The sequence below is a fragment of the Oncorhynchus keta genome, chromosome 24, assembly GCF_023373465.1.
Source record: "Oncorhynchus keta strain PuntledgeMale-10-30-2019 chromosome 24, Oket_V2, whole genome shotgun sequence".
Classification (NCBI taxonomy): domain Eukaryota; kingdom Metazoa; phylum Chordata; class Actinopteri; order Salmoniformes; family Salmonidae; genus Oncorhynchus; species Oncorhynchus keta.
Genome location: NC_068444.1, coordinates 29,359,349 through 29,385,794, shown reverse-complemented (window position 1 = coordinate 29,385,794; position 26,446 = coordinate 29,359,349). Strand labels below are relative to the sequence as shown.

The following is a 26,446-nucleotide window of genomic DNA, read 5'->3' as shown; positions in this document are numbered from 1 at the left end:
TTTTCCACATTTTGTTGTTACAGCCTTATTCTAAAATTAATTTAAAAAAAAATTCTCTCCACAATCTACATCCAATACCACTTTTTTTAAAGTATTCAGACCCTTTACTCTGTATTTTGTGAAGCACCTTTGGCAGTGATTACATCCTAGAGTCTTCTTTGGTATGACGCTACAAGCTTGGCACACCTGTATTTCTCCATTCTCTGCAGATCCTTTCAAGTTCTGTCAGGTTGGATGGGGCACGTCTCTGCACAACTATTTTCAGGTATTTCCAGGGATGTTTGATCGGGTTCAAGTCCGGGTTCTGGCTGGGACATTCAGAGACTTGTCCTGATGCCACTCCTGCGTTTTCTTGGCTGTGTGCTTGGGATTGTCCTGTTGGAAGGTGAACCTCTGCCCCAGTCTGAGGTCCTGAGTGCTCTGGATCAGGTTTTCATCAAGGATCTCTCTGTACTTTGCTCCGTTTATCTTTACCTTGATCCTGACTGGTCTCCCAGTCCCTGCCACTGAAAAACATCTCCACATTATGATGCTGCCACCTTTTACTGAGGAGTGGCATCCTTCTGGCCACTCTACCATAAAGGCCCGGTTGGTGGAATGCTGCAGAAAATGCTTGTCCTTCTGGAAGGTTCTCCCATCTCCACAGAGGAGCTCTGTCAGAATGACCATTGGGTTCTTGGTCACTTCCCTGACCAAGGCCCCTCCCCTGATTGTGCAGTTTGGCTGGCGGCGGCCAGCTCTAGGAAGGCCACTGTGTTCTTGGACTTCCAATGCTGCAGAACATTTTTTGGTGCAGATCTGTCTCGGAGCTCTACGGACAATTCCTTCGACTTCATGGCTTGGTTTTTGCTCTGACATGCACTTTCAACTGTGGAACCCTTTTATATAGATGGGTGTATGCCTTTCCAAATCATGTCCAATCAATTGAATTTACCACAGGTGGACTCCAAGTTGTAGAAACATCTCAAGGATGATCAATGGAAACAGGACGCACCGGAGCTCAATTTCGAGTCTCATAGCAAATGGTCTGAATACTTATGTAAATAAGGTATTTCTGTTTTTTTTACTTTTATACATTTGCACATATTTCTTAACCCATAATGACAAAGCAAAAGCAGGTTATTGTGGGTTGATTGACAAACATTTTTTACATTTGTTTTTATACATTTTAGAGCAAGGCTGTAATGTAACAAAATGAGAAAAGTCATGGGGTCTGAATACTTTCCGAATGCACTGTATATCAGCTCTTCATTTGGGAGATCGACAAGGCTGGCTGTCTTTTATGGCCTAGTATGACGTTGTTTTCTGCCCTGTCTTCAGAGTGCCTTGAAATCACAACTTCCAAGGGGAGAGCATTAATCTGCCCTTTCACTCTCCAAACAGCAGTCACAGCCCAGCTACGGTCTCCATGGAGACGCTTCGGATGAGTCATCCGTTTCATAGAGAACATTCCTGTGTCGCCCCGCTGGGAGCGGCCGGTATCAATCGTGCCTGACCTTTGACATCCGGCCACTAATCAAAACAGACCATGTATCTGAATGGACTTCCATGAGACAGCAGTCAACAGGCAGGAATGATGGCGATTAGAGGAATATAGTAACCTGTGGAAAGACGTCAACACCATTCATTCTACAGACAGTTATCAGAGGACCAAAAGGGCTGGGAAAGATGGCTCAGTGTACTTATAAACTACAAGCATAACCTTTCAACTCATTGTCCCTAACCCCGGGAACTTTTGTCTGCATTACAAAGTTCCTCCACCAACATTATTTTTTTAAATAAACAACGCGTTGAGTTAACATTGCCTGTGACAGCAGTGCGGAACATATGGAATTCATAACTTTTTTACACAATGAACAACAAAACAATGCATTGACAGGGGTTTACTTATTCAACACACTGCCTCGATGAAACTAGTTCCCCATGTCTATAGGCTGTAGTTGCATGCTACTTCACAGTAAAGGTCTGTCTGTATGTAAGTGGTCATGTGTGTTTCTCTGTTCTCGTGCATAGATTGAGCGGCGCATGGAGATGGTGCGCGTGGTGTCCCACAATACACACAAGAGGATGGTCACGTGTCTGCAGGGCCACATTGGCACCGACGCAGAGAAGAGACATGTAAGACACATATTATTAACATTATTCCTGGCCAAATTGTCTGAATTACTAGATCAAATATTAACTTATATTTATGATTTACAGTACCAGTCAAAAGTTTGGACACACCTACTCATTCAAGGGTTTTTCTTTTTTTAAATAGTGAAGACATCAAAACTATGAAATACACAATGAATCGTGTAGTAACCCAAATAAATGTTAAAAATCGAAATATATTTTATATTCTTCAAAGTAGCCACCCTTTTCCTTGATGGCAGCTTTGCACAATCTTGGCATTCTCTCAACCAGCTTCACCTGGAATGCTTTTCCAACAGTCTTGAAGAAGTTCCCACATTTGCTGAGCACTTGTTGGCTGCTTTTCCTTCACTCTGCGGTTCAACACATCCCAAACCATCTCAATTGGGTTGAGGTCGGGTGATTTTGGAGGCCAGGTCATCTGATGCAGCACTCAATCACTCTCCTTGGTCAAATACACAGCCTGGAGGTGTGTTGGGTCATTGTCCTGTTGAAAAACAAATGATAGTCCCACTATGTGCAAACCAGATGGGAAGGTGTATCGCTGCAGAATGCTGTGGTAGCCATGCTGGTTAAGTGTGCCTTGATTTCTAAATAAATCACCCACAGTGTCACCAGCACCATCACACCACCTCCATGCTTCACGATGGGAACCACACATGCAGAGATCATCCGTTCACCTACTCTGCGTCTCACAAAGACACAGCGGTTGGAACCAATATCTCAAGATTTCCACTGGTCTAATATCCATTGCTCGTGTTTCTTGGCCCAAGCAAGTCTGTTCTTGTTATTGGTGTCCTTTAGTAGTGGTTTCTTAGCAGCAATTCAACCATGAAGGCCTGATTCAGAGTCTCCTCTGAATACTTGTGTTGAGGTGTCTGTTACTTGAACTCTGTGAAGCATTTATTTGGGCTGCAATTTCTGAGGCTGGTGACTCTAATGAACTTATCCCCTGCAGCAGAGGTGACTGGGTCTTCCTTTGCTGTGGATGTCCTCATGAGAGCCAGTGTGACTGCACTTGAAGAAACTTTCTGGATTGACTGACCTTCATGTCTTTAAGTAACGATGGACTGTTGTTTCTATTTGCTTATTTGAGTTGTTATTTCCATAATATGGACTTTTACCAAATATGTCTGTCTTCTGTATACCACCCCTACCTTGTCACAACACAACTGAACACATTAAGAAGGAAAGAAATTCAGGCACACCTGTTAATTGAACTGCATTCCAGGTGACTATCTCATGAGGCTGGTTGAGAGAATGACAAGAGTGTGCAAAGATGTCATCAAGGCAAAGGGTGGCTACTTTGAAGAAAATAAAATCTATTTTGTTTTTGTTTAACTTTTTTTGGGTTACTACATGATTCCATGTGTTATTTCATATTTTCGATGTATTCACTATTATTCTACAATGGACAAATACAGAAAAACCCTTGAATGAGTAGGTGTGTCCAAACATTTTACTGGTACTGTATATACCACTGAGTCTTCACTTATCCCGATTTAACACTAGATTATCTCACCCCCTTGAAAATAATGTTCTATATCAGCAATTTGTTTGTTTGTTTTTTTTGTTTACTTCTCATGCTCCAACATGTACAATTGTGTCAATGCCAGTCCGTACCACGCCTTTACACAGGAAATGGTCAGGTAAAAACACACATTTTACTTTTCTCATAGCTACATTTCCAGCTCTGCTCATCCCTCCTCCCATGCTTTTCATTCCAGCTTTGAGAATAGAAAGGAATGAAAAGGCATCATACTGTATCTAGTTTTTACAGTATGTCAAAGTACTGTAGCTATTAACACAGCAATAACAGTAACATCCTCATTATTTCTACTATTCTTTATTGTCCAACTTCATGACATTGGAAAATGACTTTCCACTGATAAACCCTAAAAAACTAAGCATAAACATTTTGTTGACATTATTAGAATGAGTAAATTGTTGGTGCCTCAGATGGTATCTAATAAATATATACATCTCTCTCTTCCCTCTTTCTCTACACACACACACACACACCTCACAGAAAAAGCTTCCTCTGACGGCGCTGTCTCAAGCCATGGTGGACGGTGGCAGTCAGCTGGGAGAGGAGTCTCTGATTGGGTGAGTGAGGGTGACAGGTTAGACAACCAAGCATTTGTCTGACATTGGTTATATGGAACAGATGAACCTTAGAGAGGGGGAAAGGGGGATACCTAGTCAGTTGTACAAGTGAATGCCTTCAACTGAAATGTGTCTTCTGCATTTAACCCAACCCCTCTTAATCAGAGAGGTGGGGGGCTGCCTTAAATTGACATCCACGTCTTTGGCACTCGGGGAACAGTGGGTTAACTGCCTTGCTCAAATTTTGTAAATTTTTGTTTTCGTGGAGGATCAGAAAGTGATTAGTGTGGTTGTGTGTATCCACATAATGAGGATGTGTGCCAGACAGTTCCTCCATGTAACAACACTAGCTTGCCTTGTTCGCATGGTAAGATAGTGGCAGAAATAGACAGGCACTCAAACAAGAGGATCTAGAAACTGTGACTGGAAGCTACCCATCGATTTTACTGTTACTACCAAAGTGTTCATCTGACCTTTTTATGAGAGTAAAGTACATGTTGGATAAAAAATGTCTTGACAGGCCTGATTGAAACTGAACATTTGTCATTAACTTTCCAAATGTCATCAAAACAAAATACCCCTAGACAGGGTGGGATCTTTTTGTGTAGGTAAAATTCATTGTGAGAAATGTCAGTTGAAATGCTTTTATGCATAAATATTTCTATAAGAACTATCATATCGAAGAAAACTTTGAGTCAGGCGATGACAAGTTGTGTGGTCCTCCCTAGAGGTCGACCGATTATGATTTTTCAATGCCGATACTGATTATTGGAGGCCCAAAAAAAGCCGATACCGATTTTATATATATATATATATATTATTGTAATAATGACAAGTACAACAATACAGAATGAACAATGAACACGTTTACATTTTTAACTTAATATAATACATAAATAAAAATCAATTTAGTCTCAAATAAATAATGAAACATGTTCAATTTGGTTTAAATAATGCAAAAACACAATGTTGAAGAAGAAAGTAAAAGTGCAATATGTGCCATGTAAAAAAGCTAATGTTTATGTTCCTTGCTCAGAACATGAGAACATATGAAAGGTATGTAATTATAGGACTATTTCTCTCTACCATTTTGTTTTTCATATACCTTTGACAATTGGATGTTCTTATAGGCACTATAGTATTGGCAGCCTAATCTCGGGAGTTGAGAGGCTTGAAGTCACAAACAGCGCGGTGCCTCAAGCATTGCTAAGAGCAGCTGGCAAACACAGTAAAGTTTGAATGAAAGCTTACGAGCCTGCTGCTGCCTACCACCGCTCAGACAGACTGCTCTATCAAATTTTAAATCGTAGACTTAATTATAATATAATAAAACACACTATGAGCCTTTGGTCATTAATATGGTCAAATCCGGAAACTATCATTTCGAAACAAAACTTTTATTCTTTCAGTCAAATACGGAACCGTTCCGTATTTTATTGAACGGGTGGCATCCCTAAATCTAAATATTGCACAACCTTCAATGTTATGTCATAATTATGTAAAATTCTGGCAAATTAATTAGTCTTTGTTAGGAAGAAATGGTCTTCACACAGTTCGCAGGCGGCCCAAACTGCTGCATATACCCTGACTCTGCTTGCACAGAATGCAAGAGAAGTGACACAATTTCCCTAGTTAATATTGCCTGATAAATTCATGTTATCTTAACTAAATATGCAGGTAAAAAAATATACTTGTGTATTGATTTTAAGAAAGGCATTGATGTTTATGGTTAGGTACATTGGTGCAATGATTGTGCTTTTTTCGCAAATGCGCTTTTGTTAAATCACCCGTTTGGCGAAGTAGGCTGTGATTCGATGATAAATTAACAGGCACCGCATTGATTATATGCAACGCAGGACAAGCTAGATAACTACACATGGTTGACGATATTACTAGTTTAACTAGTGATTATGTTAAGATTGATTGTTTTTTATAAGTTTAATGCTAGCAAGCAACTTACATTGCTTCCTTGCTGCACTTGCGTAACAGGTGGTCAGCCTGCTACTCAGTCTCCACATGGATTGCAATGTAATTGCCGTGCAAAAATGCAGATTACCGATTGTTATAACTAGAATTCGGGCCTAATCAATCGGCCATGTCGATTAATCGGGTGACCTCTAGTCCTCCCACTACGACTTGGGAAAGCATGCAGTTTGTTCAGCTACAGATGAAATAAATGACGATGTACTTCACAGGGTGGTGAAAGTGTAAGGTGATGAGATTGATTCGCCTTTCCAATAAATATTGAGTGTCTTATTCTGGTTACATGATCATCGATGCTTGGCTGCCATTTGACAAATAAAAATGATCTTGCTTTTATGTCCCTAATAATCTCATCATCTAGTAGGCTATACCCGCACTGTATCTGTGAGCTGTTGGCTAGAGCACACGTGCCAATACCAGAGTGGGCACACTCGCTATATAACACCCATTTTATTTTGGTGAGAACACCATCAGTAGAGTTAAATGCGATGGAAACTAACTTGTATTTTTTATTCGGTACGTGGGAATTTAACCGCAAAAGGTATCTTTATATGCAGTACGTCATCACACACAGGCTTTTATACACAACAAGTCAATTAGATGGAAACACATCTCTGGTGGGAAATTGCCTATATTGTTTTTATGCAGATTTTAGAATGAAACACTGTCACCAATTGGATGGAAACCGATCTACTGTCTGCTTTTAGGAGGAGGTCAATCTCTCATTTGTGCATGATGTACAGTATGTGTGGATGAGGAATTTGAAAGGTGGTCCCAACGAAGACTAGTGACGAATGCGACATGTAGATGGCCCTCTCTGCCGTTATCAGTCCTTATTTATATTATTTGAAGGAAAGTAATTAAATGCTGATCCGGTGGCTCTTCCTGTGGCGTCTGAATGACCTGTGTGTATGGGGTCTCCTCCTGACAGGAAGATGATGGAGGTGTGTGGGGAGGCAGAGAACAGGCTGGCGTCAGAGCTGCTGCAGCATGAGGTCCAGATAGAGAAGGATGTCCTAGACCCACTCAACCAACTAGCAGAGGTGAGAAGGAGACATCTAGCTAGTGCCTTATTTCATCCAAACCGGTCTCAAGAGTAGCCAATATATATGTCAATTCTTATTCCAACACAGCATCAAAGAATCATTGAGTCAATATGTACTTGGAAAAGTACCATACATTCTTAATATGAATGTGATCTGTCCATATTCTCAGGTGGACATTCCCAACATCTTGAAACAGAGGAAGCAGCTAGCCAGGCTAGTGCTGGACTACGATTCTGCCAGAGCGAGGTGAGCCTATGTACAGTTGAAGTCGGAAGTTTAGATACACCTTAACCAAATACATTTAAACTCAGTTTTTCACAATTCCCGACATTTAATCCTAGTAAAAATTCCCCAGTTAAGGACTCCAACCTAAGTGTATATAAACTTCCGACCTCAACTGTATCACCTGTATCACCTTTATTTAGATGTATGACCTTTATTCATGTTATATTGTGCTTATTACATGTTTTCTGAAGTTTGTAACAAGTTTCTAACCTGGAGTGTGTGGGGTCTACCCCTTCCAGGTGGTTGCAGGCAACCAAGTCAATAATCTCAGGAACAAACACGCAGGCACTGACGGCCAAGGCAGACCTGCTGAAAGAAGAGGTGGATGAAGCTATGAACAAAATGGAACTCTGCAAGGTAAGTGTCGGACGTCCAGTCCGCTGTATGAATTAGGATAAATCACAGACCCCAGTCCAGAATGTTAACTGCTTGCAGAAGAGGAAGTTGGAATATGGAATGATTGGTACAGTTTTTCTGTCAAATCAATAGTTTGGGCACAGCTACTCATTCAAGGGTTTTTATTTGACAATTTTCTACATTGTAGAATAATAGTGAAGACATCAAATCTATTAAATAACACCTATGGAATCATCTGGTAACCAAAAAAAGTGTTGAACAAGTCAGAATATATTTCATATTGATGACAGCTTTGTACACTCAAAGGGTGGCTACTTTGAAGAATCTCAAAAATACATTGCATTAGTAACACTAACACATAGTAACACTTTTGGTTACTACATGATTCCATATGTGTGTTTTTCATAGTTTTGTTGTCTTCACTATTATTCTACAATGTAGAACATAGTAAAAAAAATAAAGAAAAACCCTAGAATGAGTAAGATGTGTCCAAACTTCTGACTGGTACTGTACATGAGAGCAGAAGTGGACATTCCAACCTCAGTGACGTCGTGGCTGCTTGCTTTAGGAAGAATTCCCAGTCAGCTGTTTGTGTGCACATGTGGCCCCTCTGTGTATGTTGCTGACTCAGTGTATTGCGTTTGTATGGAGTGGTGTGTGTCAGTTCATCTGTCCAGGAAACGACATGCCTGTGTGTTTTCCTTCCTCTACTCTCCATGCCTGTTTAGCCCTACGAACCCTACAGCTCTACCCAGGCCCTGTTAACAGCAGACAGATTTGATTGACGGTGGAAGGCCCAATGGCCATACCCACCGCTAACACTAACAGAGCTGCCACCTGAAATACATTGATTGGATGTTGATATAATGGAGACCAGAGAGGTGGATAAAATATATATATATTTTACCTTTTATTTAAATAGGCAAGTCAGTGTAGAACAAATTCTTATATACAATGATGGCCAAACCCGGACGACGCTGGGCCAATTGTGCGCCGCCCGATGGGACTCACAACCACGGCCGGATGTGATGCAGCCTGGATTGGAACCAGGGACTGTAGTGACGCCTCTTGCATTGAGATGCAGTGCCTTAGACCCCTTCGCCACTCACCACTTAGGTCAATAATAAAACGGGCATAGGGCAATTACTGTTGATGTGATGTTTTGTCATTAATGGATGTGTTTTAAGTGAAATGTAAGTTCTGAGAGCTGGTTCCTCTGTTATCTGGTTGTAATGATCTATTGTCTGCTCCTCTCTCAGGACCAACTGGCTGCAGACATGTACAGTTTCTTCTCAAAGGAAGGGGACTATGCCCGCTACTATGTAATGGTGGGTGTTTGTGTGCATGTGTGGGAATGTTCACAGCTGTAGATTGACTGGGTGAGCAGTTCATTTTTAAGTCCTCATTGTTGATGATTAACACTCTCCCTCTACCATCTCTCTCGACCCCCCCCAATGTTCTGTTGTGTTCCCAGCTCTTAGAGGCCCAAGCTGATTATCATAGAAAATCTCTGACTGTGCTGGAGAGTGTCCTGCCAACCATCCAAGCACAGCAAGGTACACTCCTGCCCCCCCAAAACCCTCCGACAGCCAGGTGCAGTACAACACAGTCTTCCTCTCACCGTGCTGGTTGAACATGCCCAGAAGTTATCTTCCTCCAATCCTAGCCTTAACCATGATGGAAGGAAATGCAGTACTACGTCAAATTTGTCTAGAGACAACTTCATTGTACTCCCCCCAAAACCTCTCGCAGCAAGATACAGTCCATTCGGAAAAGTATTCAGAACTGTGGCTAGAGGGGGGTGGGGTGGAGAGGTTATAGATTTTTTTGGAAGGATGTGAGGATTGGTCTGTACAGTGCATTTGGGAAGTATTCAGACCCCTCGACTTATTCTAAAATGGATTACATTGTTTTCCCCCCCTCAATCTACAGACAATACCCCATAATGACAAAGCAAAAAAACGTTTCTTTTTTGCAGCTGTATTAAAAATGTCAAACTGATATCACATTTACACAATATTCACACCTTTTACTCAGTACTTTTGTTGAAGCACCTTTGGCAGTTATTACAGCCTCGAGTCTTCTTGGGTAGGATGCTATAAGCTTGGCATACCTGTATTTGGGAAGTTTCTCCCATTCCTCTCTGCAGATCCTCTCAAGCTCTTTCAGGATGGATTGGGAGCATTGCAGCACAGCTATTTTCAGGTCTCTTCAGAGATGTTCGATCGGGTTCAAGTCCGGGCTCTGGCTGGTCCACTCAATGACATTCAGAGACTTCTCCCGAAGCCATTCCTGTGTTGTCTTGGCTGTGTGCTTAGGGTCGCTGTCCTGTTGGAAGGTGAACATTCACCCCACTCTGAGGTCCTGAGCAGGTTTTCATCAAGGATCTCTCTGTACTTTGCTCCATTTATCTTTCCCTCAATCATGACTAGTCTCCCAGTCCCTGCTGCTGAAAAACATCCCCACAGCATGATGCTGCCACCACCATGCTTCACTGTAGGGATGGTTCCAGGTTTCCTCCAGACGTGACGCTTGGCATTCAGGCCAAAGAGTTTAATCTTGGTTTCATCAGACCAGAAAATATTGTTTCTCATGGTCTGAGAATCCTGTCATGTGCCTTTTACTGAGGAGTGGCTTCCGTCTGGCGACTCTACCATAAAGGCCTGATTGGTGGAGTGCTGCAAAGATGATTGTCCTTCTGGAAGGTTCTCCCATCTCCACAGAGGAACTCTGGAGCTCTGTCAGTGACCATCGGGTTCTTGGTCATGTCCCTGACGAAGGCCCTTCTCCCCCGATTGCTCAGTTCGGCCGAGCGGCCATTTCTAGGAAGAGTTTTGGTGGTTCCAAACTTCTTCCATGTAAGAATGAAGGATGCCACTGTGTTCTTGGGGACCTTCAATGTTACAGAAATGTTTTGGTACCCTTCTCCAGATCGACACAATCCTGTCTTGGCACGGTCAGTTCCTTTGACCTCATGGCTTGGTTTTTGCTCTGACATGCTCTGCCTTGCACTGTCAACTGTGGGACTTTATATAAACAGGTGTGCCATTCCAAATCATGTCCAATCAATTGAATTTACCACAGGTGGACTCCAAGTTGTAGAAACATCTCAAGGATGATCAATGGAAACGGGACGCACCTGAGCTCAATTTTGAGTCTCATAGCAAAGGGTCTGAATGCGTACATAAAAAATATATTTCAGTTTTTTATTTTTAATACATTTGCAGATATTTCTTAACCTGTTTTCGCTTTGTCATTATGAGGTATTGTGTGTAGATTGATGAGGGAAAAAAACTATTTTTTTAGAATAAGGCTGCAATGTAACAAAATGTGGAAAAAGTAAAGGGGTCAGAATACTTTCCGAATGCACTGTACAGACCAATCCTCACATCCTCCAAAAAAACACTTTCTCTCTCCAACCCACCCCCCTCGAGCCACAGGCTCTTTTTTTCTACTTCAGGCTCATAAAGGTTTAACTGAGCGTGATACAGGAACTCTGTCCAGTATATTATGGTGTTATTGTTAAATTAGGCTGAAGTCTTAAAGGAAACATCCACCCAAAAGCACCAATTCTTTATAATTTGCAGTGTTAAAAATAACACTACGCGAGAACATTTTGTTATAAGGTTGGTAGCAACGTGAAATGTTGATGTCTTTTGCAGGTCAAGTCGACTACAAAACCCACAGTACAATGCTCTCTCTATGGGCTGGCTGGCTAGCTAGCAAATGTAGCTACACACAATAATATTTTTAAAGTCAATATCAGCATATGAAGTAGCTAGTTGTCTGTAAAATCGCTTAAGCAAACTGCACTATCAATTTAGGGGTCTACAATCTCACCATGTTCAACCACAGATCGTGTGCCTCGCCGAGTGGAGTGGTCCGCAACAGCAGCATGCCTGTGCACCCTGGACTGAAGAAGCAGAAAAATAGCAGAAATGTGGTGGACCCTCTGTTAAATTATACATTTCTCGAGGTAGGAATATCGCAAAAAAATATGATCAATGGCTCATTCAAGAGAGAGCAACATCCCGGGTTTTGACATTGGCCAGTATTGAAATTTGACATGTGTGATATACATTTTCGCGGTCTAAAAGGAATCGGAACTTATTAAAGAATGACATGCCAAAGCCGTTCAAAGGGTTGGTTAACTCTTCAGATTCTTCGGGTCTCCATGGAATTAGGTAAATCCACTTTTAGTTTTCACGCTCCAAAAGTTTGGAATCAGTTACAAAAAGAATGACATTTGGATTCCCTGGTTCCACTAAGGCAGTTTACAACCTTGACGATAAATGAGTTCAACGAGGTTGTGCAATTGTTTTGATTGATTTGAATAACTTGTTTATGATGGCTGATGTTCTAATGTACTTTTTTTATTGTGTCTTGTTATATATTTTTTTGCATTTTACTTTATGGTCTCAGGACACCATTGAAAATGAGGTCCTGGTCTCAATTGGTCTTCCCTGATTTAAATAAGTTAATAAAAAATAAAACAAATGCTATGCCATACCGGCTATATTTCTGCCTGCGTGAACGGCAAGAGCTCAGATACACATGAAAACGGAATGACCCCCAGAATCGATAGAACATTGTTTAGAGATGCCCAAAAACTATATAACGTTCAAAATTGGTGTGTCTTTCCTTTAATGTCTCCTTTATTTCCCCCTGCCGGCTTGTCTACAGCTGTTAGCATCTTGGTTATTTGTTAGACCATTTCAATCACTTATACGTAAAGTAAAATGCCACATCAACCATCTCTCAGTCAAAGTAATTGCTTATTATTCTCAATGATGGCTGAATGCAACTGGCAGGCTCTGTCAAATATAGAGAAGTGCTTATTGTTTCTGTAGGACTGAAAAGGATTACAGGGAAGACATTTTATGTTGGTGCCTCCACTCTGTTTTTAGTATGGGCATCCTCCCTCCCTCTTCTCCCTCTCTGTGGTGGTGAAGCTGTGTCCTGTTCGCTTGTTTTTATCTCGTAAACCCAACACATTTGGTCTAAATCAGACAGCCTTGCTCTCAGCATGTAGGTTATGATGACTCAAAGTCCAACACTATTTACAGCTCACGTCAGACCTACCTGGGCTTTCCTTTCCACAGAGTGGGAACACATACCATGGATGGAGACTGGTTATTCGTTACAGCTGGCTTTATTAGAGGAGGGAGTGACTGATGGTTGACAAGAGGGGACAGTGTTGACCTAGAAATCTACCATTCCCAGGCCTCCTAACCTCTCATCCACACACTGCCCTTCCTGGGGTGACTACCTACCTCTCTCGCTGCAGACCCGTAACAACTGTAGTGTTGTTACCACTATGCTTAGTGCTACCATTCTCTCTCTAACACGCTCTCGCTCTCCCTTCAGACTCGTGGACGGAGAAGCCAGCGTTTGGGACGGGGCTGGAGGAGCATCTGAAGAGGAGTAGCAGAGAGATCGCTCTGCCCTTAGAGGCCTGCGTCATGATGCTGCTGGAGACTGGCATGAAGGAGGAGGTAGGGAGATGGAGGGAAGCATTGGCTGGAGGGGGGGAGAAATGAGGGGATCATAGTAAGATGAGGAATGAAATGTAATTATGGATGGGTGGAATAATAGGATGGAGGAAATGGATTGAACATTTTTTTCTCAAGTGGACCCAAATACGAAACACAAAATGCACTTAAACTGGTCCTAGAAATAATTGAACCCATCAATTTGAAATGTTTACCAAAATGAACATGAGGAGAGACGGGACAAAAACATTGAAATCTGTTGCAATGTTCGAAGTTCTTTTCACTTAGAAATGTCAGCAATTATTCTGTAATTGCGATTTATTAGGACGCTATGTTTGTGTTTGCGCTGTTTTAGAATACAACAAAGTATCTTGTTGGTCATAATAAATCAGCTGTGTGTTTACTCCCAGTCTTTAGTTCTCAACACATTGTTTGTCTTCCCGTTCATTCTATGGGTGAACACAACACAGTCAGTGTGGTGAGAAGAGAGGGACTGTTTGTTTGGGAGAGAGAGAGTGGAGGTGTGTGTGAATGAATGAATACAGGGTTGGGTGTCTGTGTAGTGATTAAAGGAGAATTTAGCTCTTTTACAACCAAATCTCTATTTTGGAGTTAATGTTATGTTTTTGCGATTTCACTCATTTTTATTTTATTTACCCAACCAGCGATTTCACTTCCTCATCCTCTTTGTCAGTTTGGGGGCTCGGGAAAAATACATGAACAATAGGGTATAGTGTTTAGTTGTACACGTGAAATTGTGTAATTCTGAAATGTATCCGCAACGTTATATTACATTATGTTTTGGCGACTTCAACAACACCGTTCCGTCCATTCTAGCAGCAGGCTACACCATGGAACAGCTGTATAGGGTAAACTGCTCGAGTCGTACAAAATGGAATGTAACGTTGCGGATAAAGTTCGAAATGACACAATTTCACGTGTACAACATCTAAAGACCTGCATCACTATACTGAAAGTGATTCGGTTTCTAAAAGGACGTATTTGTGTGTTTTTGTTCATGTTCTTTCAGAGCCCCCGTACTGCACAGCGAGGATGATTGTTTGATTGATTGATTGATTTTAATCAAGTGAAATTACCAAAAAAGTGTCTGGACCCTTCTATGACAAAAGGAAATGTATCATTTTAAGCATTGTTTGCGGATTGTGTGTCTGTGTTGTTGTATCAGGGCCTGTTTAGGATCGCAGCAGGGGCCTCTAAACTGAAGAAGCTCAAGGCTGCTCTGGACTGTTCCACCTCACAGCTGGAGGAGTTTTACTCAGACCCCCACGCTGTCGCTGGTACGGTGCTAAGCCCTACTCACGTTTTATACATGTTTCGGCAAGAGTTTTCAAGTAATATAACTGAAATGACTGTCAGACCATTCCTCACATAACTGTCCTTTCATTCCAGGAGCCCTGAAGTCTTACCTGAGAGAACTGCCAGAACCTCTGATGAGCTTCCAGCTTTATGACGAGTGGATTCAGGCGTCTAAGTAAGCCACCACACACCGTCTCGTATAGCTGTGAAAGGAAGTGTCACCAAGTAGAGCAGTAATAAAAGTATGAGAAATCAAATGTAAAAAGGAGTGAAATTATAGCAACCATGAAACGGGTCTGTGATTGTCCCTCTGTCTCTCTGCCCAGCGTTTCAGAGCCAGACAAGCGTCTGCAGGCCCTATGGGTTGTGTGTGATCAACTACCGAAGAACAACAAAGCCAACCTACGGTGGGTAACAGATGGACTGGTTCACACAACTTTGCTTCACAACAAAGATGTGTGTATTATGAAGATATGTTACCCTATTTCTTAACATCTAATGTTTTGCCTTACCTGTGCCTGTCTCTGTGTCGTAGGTATCTGGTGAAGTTCCTGTCCAAGCTGGCTCAGGACAGTGAGGTCAACAAGATGACCCCTAGCAACATCGCCATTGTACTGGGACCAAACATGCTGTGGGCCAAAACAGAGGGGTGAGAAAGGGGGGAGTTACTTACTTTTCAAACTAAAAAAACAAATGTTTGTTAGTGTTTGTTTATAACATGTCTGCTGTCCTCTGTATGCCTGCAGGACTCTAGCTGAGATGGCTGCTGCTACCTCTGTTCATGTGGTGACCATCATAGAACCTATCATACAGCACGCTGACTGGTTCTTCCCTGAGGGTATGTATATGTAACCTTTGACCGGGTCCTCAGGAGGGAGGTACTTAGTCTCCTGTGTACAGGATCATGAACAATGGAAACGGGAATGTCATCAGATTACTCTTTCAGTGGTATAAATCTGATTCCCAGGCTACTCAAAAAGATAGATCTGTTTGTTTTTAAATGGTGCCTAAAGGAATTCTACTTGCCTGTTCTCCGCCTTTGCATAGATGTGGAGTTTAATGTATCGGGGATGTTCGCCATGCCCACCCCTCCTTCCAACCACTCGATGGAGTACGACTGTTCCACCATCGAGAGGAAGAGGCCTGGTAGCATGGTGGGGCCAGAGAACGATAACCCACGCAAGGACAGGTAACCACCAACAGTAACTAGGGCTGTTACGGTGACTGTATTACCGCCACACCAGCGGTCACGAGTCACGAAGGCAGTCAAATTCAACGTGACCGTTTAGTCACGGTAGTTAGGCTTCTCCGAGCTCTGATGATGCTGATGGGGGTAGCCTAGTGGTTAGAGCGTTGGACTAGTAACTGGAAGGTTGTAAGTTCAAATCCCCGAGCTGACAAGGTACAAATCTGTCCTTCTGCCACTGTTCCTAGGCCGTCATTGAAAATAAGAATTTGTTCTTAACTGACTTGCCTTGTTAAATAATTTATTTTTTATTTTTATGCTCATTAGTAGTCTACCAAACTGGCTAACTGCCTGGTACTCTATTGTCCCTCTAGTCACTCTGACATCAATACAAATGTCTTTGAAAATCTAATCAAACACTTCATGAGAGCTCATGTTGCGCAACATTTCAATAGGCCATACAATTGCTTGAGAAAACAGTGATGGTCTCTTAAAAGAGGAGGAACCCATCAGCTTTCTATAGGCTACTATATTTATTTATCATTATCCGCATTATAAGGATTGTAAGAGCCTAACTGGCATACATATGCAGCACGTTGCAGCTGGCATACATATTTCAAGTTGGGTAAGTTAATTTTCACCATAAATGCACCTTTCAAAAAAAATAATAGCATTACATGCATAATCCCATTTCTGGTCACTTTTGATAATGGTGTTTTCCTGTTAATGGAACATTCACACTTATAACCTCCTGCCGTGTGAGCATTGCTGCGCTTCTGTGATGAAATAGCCTTATCTATCAATATTTTAAGCTAAATGTTCTGATCTGTTGCATCAGCCTCATTGGTTATGTTTGTTTTGATTGGTAGTGGTTGTATTAATTAGGGATCTATCGCATCCCACAACTGTCCCAGACTGTTAGGAATATTTATTTCTCTCACAGAATAGGTCAACTTTTGTACTATGGGGGATAGTAGATTGATGTAGGTTAGTGCTTTTTCTGTTTGTTAGGCCTACTCATCTTGTTAGCTGAAAAAGTAAATGTGGACAGTTCTTCCTCTTCCAATATCTTCAATATGCAGCTCAGAATTGGATAAGAACGCCCGCAGTTGCGTCCCCGATGTCCGTCTTCACTTGTAGCCTGTGAGAAAGAGCCGATCACGTGACGGAGAGCCGTGTGAGTGAGGTGATTTGGAGTAAACAGCACGCAGGGGAAAGTGAATTATAGTTGTTATATTCAGCCCAAGGGCACAACTGCCACTGGCCACAAAAGACGTGGATATTTTTAGGGGGCATTACGACCACACAAAGGGGATGCTGCCGGACAATTCGAGGCATTATCAAGTGCTTGTCAAATTGGGAATGAGAGACTGATGAAGTGTATACAACCTGCGCAAAAAACGCAGCAGAGCTCATGCCTTTCATGCAACTTTTCAAATCATCATTAGTCGTGTCATGCAGCCTTGGAATGTATAAATGTATAGCCCAACGTTTGTGTCACAACAAAAGTTACATGAATAACTCTAAATTAAGCATATTGGAGTACCTGTTTCTTTAACTGCTCAACGCACTCCCTCAGATCGTTTGGAGAAACTATAATTTATATTTTATTCCATTGTATTCTTCACACTATAAAATAATGCCAGATCAGGACCTAACATAAGGACAACTCCGAGTATGCTATTCTCTTGTACTGAAATAGACTACATTTTGTTCATATCATGTTTCTTTAGACCGGTCTAAAATAAATAATGGATTTATTGTGAAGTTTAGACTATATCACATGGATTCATTAGACTTTTTAAAATGTAGATGTTCCACAGGTCTGCATCAGTGGCTTGTAGGCTGTGTGTGGAAGCCAGGAGATGCTAAATGTGTTAATTAATGGTCAATTAACTAGCTCCATCCCTCTACTTTGAACTGCCATGGGGTGAAAGGTCAAAGACTGATCCTATACCTGCCAGTGCTCTGAGCTGACGATATGCTATTTAAATCTAAAGGATTTTCACTTGTATAAATCAACCAATAATATATTAAATTACACTTTGAATGTTTGGTTTGATTGGTAGCTCTGATGATCATACTTACATGGGGGTCTTTTTGAAGTGTATTTTTGGATGTCTTAAGTGCTATAGGCTTCTAGTTGCTTCTAGTTTATCTTTGTGACTTTAGAATACAAATCTACATAACATCCCTTTGACTATTTGGTGTGGAGTATCTCTCGCTCTCTTTCTCTCCACTCTCTCACGCTCTCTACTCTGGGACTTGGTGATTCTGTCCTGTCGCCCGGGTTTCTTTCTCAACGTGGCTCTGCCGTCTGTCTGTCCTCTCTCCTCTCTGTAGTTTTGCTAACAAACTGTCGGACCATAACACCGTCCCCCGTAGAGGCAGCAACACCTTAGGTAGAAAGCAGCATGCTTCACCCGCCTTCCAGCCCCCCTTACCCCCGGTAGAGGCCCCAGGGCCTGGGCAGTTCACAGGGTGCGTGGCTGAGCTCCAGGCCCCACCGGGGGCCATGGCGTTGGAGGGCTGCCAGCCTAGCCTGGCACTGAGTATGGCTGCCCTGGTGGCAGCGCAGCAGCTTCTCGCTACTACCGCTGAGGAACTCAGGTAAGGGTGTGTGGTGCACTGGGGAGCGCAGACACGCATGCCACTCCACTGCATGGGAAGGAAATACCCTTTTGCCTGCAACCTTTTGATGATCATTTGCTGATAAGTATGTGTGCACTGTTTATGGTGATGTCACTGCTCTTCTACAAATATAAATGTTTCATGGTAATTTGAATCATTTTTGAATGGAAAATGACTACAGAGCATAGAAAATGTTGAAGTGATCGCATGGGTTTCTTATGTATTATTTTCCTAGAGTTTTTCCTCTCGCTGTCTAACTGCATTTTCCTCAAACAATTAACAAGTAATCATTATAATAACACTGTGGGTACATCTCAGTTCAGACCACTGGCTCTACAACAATGGTTGGTGTGAGCCAGCTGTCCTCAGAGGGCCCTCCCCATGCCTCTGCTCTCAGGCTAGAACACATGAATCAGCAGAGATGTTGTTTGACCATTAGGTCCATTTCCGTTTCTCATTGAGCTTATGTAGTTTTTGAAGGATGAGTTTGAATCCGTTTATGAAAGGTTTCCATTCAATCTCATTTTGACTGTTCTATTGATCCATTGGACAGAATATAGAAGGTAAACCGAAGACACCGGCCAGTGCAGTTAAGGACAAAAAGCTCACAGAACAGGCCTTCAATTTGATGGACATTTTCATAGCACTACGCTAAATTCTGAGTCTTGTACTTAAAATTAGGACCTCTGTCTGTCTGTTAAGCAACCCAAAGCGTGAACCCAGTTCCACCCCGACCCTCCACCAGAGGAACGGTTCCGGTGGGGGCCACCCGGGCACAGCCGGAGGAGGGGGAGCTGGGGGACAGCTGGGAGTGGGAGGCCCTGGGGCTGGATCCATGGGGCCCAGTCCACACATGATGCGCAGAGGTGAGACACTCTTTAAAGCAATTCAGCTTAGCTTTATTAGGTTGTTTGACATTTATTTGGAGCTATATGCATAATGGTATCATGAGGACATTTTTATCAAGAACCTATTATTTTCTTTTTCATTAGTAAGCCTCTTATTACAAGGTAATTTCCACTAGCAGTTATATTGTTACATTTGACATAGATTTACAAGCATGCTACACTGGATGTGTAACTGTTGCAGAGTGTAAGACACTCCTATTCATTTCAATGAAACCTGTGTAAGCAACGCAGATCTTTTAGAGCCTGTGCTGCTTAGTGTAAAATGGCGCTCTGGTTCTATTTGTAGCAATTGAACGCGCGCCTCATGCCAGAGAACACTACAGAAAGTGGCTTGGGCTCTGCTCAGCCTGGCTATAGTTAACCAGTCCAGTGTAGCAGCTGAAAACCCACTGTTTTTGTGACTCCCCAGTGTAGCTCCCCTGTTAGACGTAGACCTACAATTTCAAGTAGCCTAAAATAAAGTATATGTAGACATAAGATTCTTTCTGAAGCCCACCCCTCTCCACTATCCAGGTACAAAGAAGCCGGCCCCTGCCCCTCCCAAGCCGCTCAATCCCCCTTCAGGCCAGTCCAGTAACCCAACCAACCACCACCCTTCAGGCCAGGGCCAGTCCCTCAGCCCCTCTCCCAGACCCCTCTCCTCCTCAAGCCACTCCCCTACCTCCCCATCTCCCAGCCCTCTACCACCCCCCGCCGCCAATCCAGCAACCAGCCCCCCATCCAGGCCCCCAACCACCCGCCCCCACAGCCCCCCACACCCTCACAGGTCAGTCCCCCGCCCCACCCTAGGGCCCTCAGCCAGCCCGCAGGAGACTACCCGGGGGCAGACCAGTCTCCTCCAGACACCCCCACCCCGCCTGACACCCCTCCACCCTCCACCACCCTCCTGGACATACCCGGTGCCCATCCTGGCCCCCCTCCCTTTCAGTCAGGCTCCCTCCCCCGGCCGCGCCCCGTCCCCAAACCCAGAAACAGGCCCAACATCCCTCCGCCCCCTCAGCCCCCCACACAGGGAAACGATACCAACGGGATCTGCAGCACAGCCTACAAAATCATGGGTAAGTCCAGTCAAATGACGTGTTATTGTCCCATGAAGGGAGATTCATTTGGCAACACGCCACATACATATATTCACAACAGTCTATAAACAGACATCACAACATCACGACATTCTTTCAGTTTATAGTATTGGTTCAGTATTCAGTACCTTCTTTTCCTCTAGTGTTGACAGTATATTGACAATGTTTTATCTAAAAGTCCTGTGTCCACAGGTTCAGGAGCATTTATGAAAGGTTTGTCAGGTGATACTTGCATTTTGCAGCTCCTGCACTCCATCCGTTTTGGCATTACTCCATTACCACATCATACTTTTAGAAACATGCCACTTGTGCCTGCTTTTACAATTGTTCCCATTGGTTGTGAATCATCATGACTTTCAACCTTCATTATTAAACCATTTAAATATCAGTAACATTTTGATGTGGAATTTGCAAAGGACATCTCTAATGGTTGGTCTGTAAATGATGAAAGCATACCGGAAACTAAAAAAACTATTTGATTCATGGAATTGGCAGAATATACACTTTTTGAATTTGATAGATTGTGTCAGGATGTCTTTTGCAAAGCCTTAAATTGCATTTTTCGCCCTCTGGAAATGTTTTTTGTTAAGACGTTGTCATCTTGATTGGAAGACTTGTCCCCATAATGGCCTGCTCCTTGTTTTGGCCTATACTATTGTACATCCGAATATTAAGCATATGATCATAGCCTTTCATACATATTCACTTTAGCTTAACACATTGCATGCCTAATGCCTAACTTGACTTAGGTGTGTTTTAGTTTGGCAACCCAACCGCATCAGGTTTTAGTGTTCTGGTATGCATGGAACAGGATTGTACTTAAGGTGCAAGCCTTGGATGCATTTTGAAGCTCTCTTTAACTCTGTGCTGATGATGGCTGTGATGTGGTTTTCAATAAAGAGGGCTACATTATTTGCCTTTATGATGGAATGTGGATAGCATTAGCATGACTCTGTTTAAGAATAAATCTGTCTCAGCATCATCTCTGATATGCTACATAGTGTGGCTGGCATTTAACGCTACTTGATTGGTGCACTGCTATTTTTATATTTAAGCCAATGGAAAATGGTCATAGATTGCATCGGTTGAAACCACTGTTTTGATGTCAGATCCTTCAGATGATGACCCTGAAGGTAGTAGCATGGGGGGAGTGATTGTCTGTACTGCAGGTTCAATTTGCATTATGCTTGTCTTTTTTAAGCATGTCAACCATCCTTGCCAAAACAAACTAACATTGAACACAAGTCAACATTTGATTTTAAAATCCACTTTTGTTTTCTCCTTTAGGCATTTTTATTTATTGAATTCTTAGTATTTTTTACTTAGTTAATCCACAATATTTAGCTAAAAATAAGTGAGTGATTTTATACAGTCTCTTAACAAACAACAGCTTAGCAGACTTTTAACATGAACTCTTCAGTCAGCTGCAGCACTAACATTTCACTGTCTCTGTCCTGTCCAGACCCAGCCCTGTCTCTCAAAGGCTTGACCCGAGCCTTTATCCCTGAGTTTGCTGTGGACCAGCAGCCAGTGACCGCCCCCTCCATGACGTCCGTGCCCCAGCCCAAAGACTCAGACCTGGACACAGAGAGTACCGTTCTATAAGGAAGAGGACTGGCCTTGTCCCCTCTCCATCTCCTCTCCAGGTGTGGTTAGAAGTTGACCCTAACCACAGGTCCAGGGTCAGATATTAGTGTCATCCCCTAATGGTTAACTTTAGGTCTAGGGGTAGGGTGATCTGGTCCTAGACTTGTGGTTACTGTCAACTTCTACCTCAAGCTCCCTTCAGATCACCACACATCTGCTGCTCTCTCTCAACTCCAACTCCCGGTGTCCTCCACACACTAACTTTCCCTTCACCACCCCCTTGGTTTGCTCTACTGCAGGCCTGTTACAACTCCAACTCCATACAGTCAACTCAACCACCCCAGTGGAACTACAGAACAGGCCTCCCCTGGCCCCTCCCCACCAGGAAATCGTAACTGTAGCACTGATGAAGCTTCGATAAAGCTTTGTAGATTTTGGGGGGATGATGAGGTTTGGAATGAAAACGGTATGCATTTGCATGGGATGTTGCACCTTAATGAGTTTTAAGGGCCCGGGGCTGGGTTTCTAAGCTAACATACGGAATTGTTTTATGATGCTTAAGGATGCTTAAGGAACTGCTAGTAGAGTGGGTTGTTAACAGTGGACCGACAGACTTCTTTGATATTGGTGTGTTGTTCTTGATGATGGCCTTAGTTCAAGAAATGAAAAATACTATTTGTAAATGTGAAGCACAGTAAACGTGGGTAAAAGTAGAATCCCGCCAAAATAATAACTGTTGCTGAAGTGTAGCAGGTTTCCAGTCTATCTCACAATTATACCTTTTTTTTATCCCTGTTTTTGTATGAAACCCATCCTTTGCTCTCTGTATTTATTTCCTAAAACACATTCCCTGTAGCTTGAGGTAATAATCATGCAGTTTTCTGAAGCAGGCCTTACTGGTTCCATAACTCGTAGCAGGGATAGGTCTATATACTTTCAGTGTACATGCTGATCCTCTTGGCTTGTAGGTGCCTTCCTAATCTTCTGTGTTTACGTCAATGTTGCTGGGGCATTAAAGTGACAGTTCCTGTATAAGTGAATATAGGAAAGGACTGTTTTAAAGCGCTTATACTGTAGCTACCTTGTCATCTGACTAGTGAATCACTTCAACAGCTGATATTGAACCAAGTCTAAACCTCACAAGCGCTTGCTTTCCAGTGAACATGTTTCTATATGGAAGATCATTCTGCTCTACCTTTCCCACTGAGCTGGGTTTTACACACAAACCAATGTAACAACCTAGTAGTGAGGTGGTGTTGGATACACTAGACCAGAAAAGCTTAATTATCTTTTATTTTTATACACGTTGCTTTTTCCTTGAGTATAATGCAGGGTTGTGCTCCTAGAGAAGAGACCCTGAATGGTATCAACTAAAGGGCACATTTCTGGATGCTTTAGTTGCACTGAAAACATGTTCAGTATTTGTACTGCTTTTCAGAGACCATCATCCATGTAGTCTTGCTGAGATTCCCCTCTATCTCATATTTTCCTTTAACTTGCTGCCTTATCCTTCTGCAGAAAGAGTACCTTGTTTCGGGGCTCTGAAAGATGAACAAATGCCATTAAACTACAAATGTTAAAGCTGCGTTTTGAGCTCAGCTAGTTTTGTATGCAGACTGAGCTGAAACAAGAAATAAATCAAATGTAAAATGACTGCTTGGTTATACTCCCTTTCTGAATAAAGTATATGAAGAAAAATGTGAAAAGGTTGTGAGTCATGGCTTTATCACTCACATGCTCACACATGAACACACAACATGAGTAAGAAAATGATTCATTTGGTCTTATTGATGGAGTATGATTGTCTAGTAATCATTTCTTCAATCTCCGGCTACCAGTGAAGTCTGGTGTGTCGGACAAACAATTTCTAAAAACCGAATTTCTAAAAACCGAATAATTGTTTAAAACACTTCTGATTCAAGACTAAGGTGTAGATTACTGTATCCTCTAACAGTAAAGCTGGCTCCTGAGCATCCTGGCCTGAACTGCTACCCTGTAACACACGCATACACTGAACAGCTTACCTATAGCACAACACGCACTGAACAGCTTACCTATAGCACAACACACACTGAACAGCTAACCTACAGAACAACACACTGAACAGCTGCCCTATAGAACAACACAATGAACAGCTACCCTATAGAACAACACACTGAACAGCTACCCTATAGAACAACACACTGAACAGCTAACCTATAGAACAACACACTGAACAGCTAACCTGAACAGCTAACCTATAGAACAACACACTGAACAGCTAACCTATAGAACAACTAACAGCTAACCTAGAACAACACACTGAACAGCTAACCTATAGAACAACACACTGAACACTGAACAACACACTGAACAGCTACCCTATAGAACAACACACTGAACAGCTAACCTAGATGAACACACTGAACAGCTAACCTATAGAACAACACACCAGCTAGCAACACACTGAACAGCTAACCTATAGAACAACACACTGAACAGCTAACCTATAGAACAACACACTGAACAGCTGAACAACACACTGAACAGCTAACCTATAGAACAACACACTGAACAGCTAACCCTAACAACACACTGAACAGCTACCCTAGAACAACACACTGAACAGCTAACCTATAGAACAACACACTGAACAGCTAACCCTATAGAACAACACACTGAACAGCTAACCCTATAGAACAACACACTGAACAGCTAACCTATAGAACAACACACTGAACAGCTACCCTATAGAACAACACACTGAACAGCTAACCTATAGAACAACACACTGAACAGCTAACCTATAGAACAACACACTGAACAGCTAACCTATAGAACAACACACTGAACAGCTAACCTATAGAACAACACACTGAACAGCTAACCTATAGAACAACACACTGAACAGCTAACCTATAGAACAACACACTGAACAGCTACCTACAACACACTGAACAGCTAACCTAAGAACAACACACTGAACAGCTAACCCATAGAACAACACACTGAACAGCTAACCTATAGAACAACACACTGAACAGCTACCCTATAGAACAACACACTGAACAGCTAACCTATAGAACAACACACTGAACAACACACTGAACAGCTAACCTATAGAACAACACACTGAACAGCTAACCTATAGAACAACACACTGAACAGCTACCCTATAGAACAACACACTGAACAGCTAACCTATAGAACAACACACTGAACAGCTAACCTATAGAACAACACACTGAACAGCTAACCTATAGAACAACACACTGAACAGCTAACCTATAGAACAACACACTGAACAGCTAACCTATAGAACAACACACTGAACAGCTACCCTATAGAACAACACACTGAACAGCTACCCTATAGAACAACACACTGAACAGCTAACCTATAGAACAACACACTGAACAGCTACCTATAGAACAACACACTGAACAGCTACCCTATAGAACAACACACTGAACAGCTAACCTATAGAACAACACACTGAACAGCTAACCTATAGAACAACACACTGAACAGCTAACCTATAGAACAACACACTGAACAGCTACCCTATAGAACAACACACTGAACAGCTAACCTAACCTATAGAACAACACACTGAACAGCTACCCAACACACTGATAGAACAACACACTGAACAGCTACCCTATAGAACAACACACTGAACAGCTAACCTATAGAACAACACACTGAACAGCTATAGAACAACACACTGAACAGCTAACCTATAGAACAACACACTGAACAGCTAACCTATAGAACAACACACTAACAGCTACCCTATAGAACAACACACTAGAACAACACACTGAACAGCTAACCTATAGAACAACACACTGAACAGCTAACCTATAGAACAACACACTGAACAGCTAACCTATAGAACAACACACTGAACAGCTACCCTATAGAACAACACACTAACAGCTAGAACAACACACTGAACAGCTAACCTATAGAACAACACACTGAACAGCTAACCTATAGAACAACACACTGAACAGCTACCCTATAGAACAACACACTGAACAGCTACCTATAGAACAACACACTATAGAACAACACACTGAACAGCTAACCTATAGAACAACACACTGAACAGCAGAACAACACACTGAACAGCTACCCTATAGAACAACACACTGAACAGCTAACCTATAGAACAACACACTGAACAGCAACACACTAACAGCTAACCTAGAACAACACACTGAACAGCTAACCTATAGAACAACACACTGAACAGCTAACCTATAGAACCCTCAAATCTAGACCTCGAAGCCAGTTCCGCTGCATTTTTGTTGTTGCTCCCCTCACACCCTCACACCAGGTGTGTTAAATT

General features: G+C 42.4%; 1 protein-coding gene across 1 annotated transcript in view; it reads left to right on the top strand.

The window, feature by feature from the left end:
- The window catches only part of arhgap17a (Rho GTPase activating protein 17a), a 42,790-nt gene extending 18,974 nt beyond the window's left edge, over nucleotides 1–23,816 (top strand). The window contains 19 exon segments of the mRNA XM_052478069.1: nucleotides 2,014–2,118; nucleotides 4,163–4,239; nucleotides 7,154–7,265; nucleotides 7,438–7,514; nucleotides 7,793–7,910; nucleotides 9,170–9,238; nucleotides 9,385–9,466; nucleotides 13,278–13,405; nucleotides 14,589–14,700; nucleotides 14,813–14,894; nucleotides 15,046–15,126; nucleotides 15,255–15,368; nucleotides 15,466–15,557; nucleotides 15,767–15,908; nucleotides 18,249–18,515; nucleotides 19,239–19,402; nucleotides 19,958–20,110; nucleotides 20,113–20,502; nucleotides 21,986–23,816. Of these exon segments, the coding sequence (XP_052334029.1) occupies nucleotides 2,014–2,118; nucleotides 4,163–4,239; nucleotides 7,154–7,265; nucleotides 7,438–7,514; nucleotides 7,793–7,910; nucleotides 9,170–9,238; nucleotides 9,385–9,466; nucleotides 13,278–13,405; nucleotides 14,589–14,700; nucleotides 14,813–14,894; nucleotides 15,046–15,126; nucleotides 15,255–15,368; nucleotides 15,466–15,557; nucleotides 15,767–15,908; nucleotides 18,249–18,515; nucleotides 19,239–19,402; nucleotides 19,958–20,110; nucleotides 20,113–20,502; nucleotides 21,986–22,128 (2,508 nt within the window). The 3' untranslated portion in view covers nucleotides 22,129–23,816.
- The last annotated feature ends 2,630 nt before the right edge of the window (nucleotides 23,817–26,446 follow it).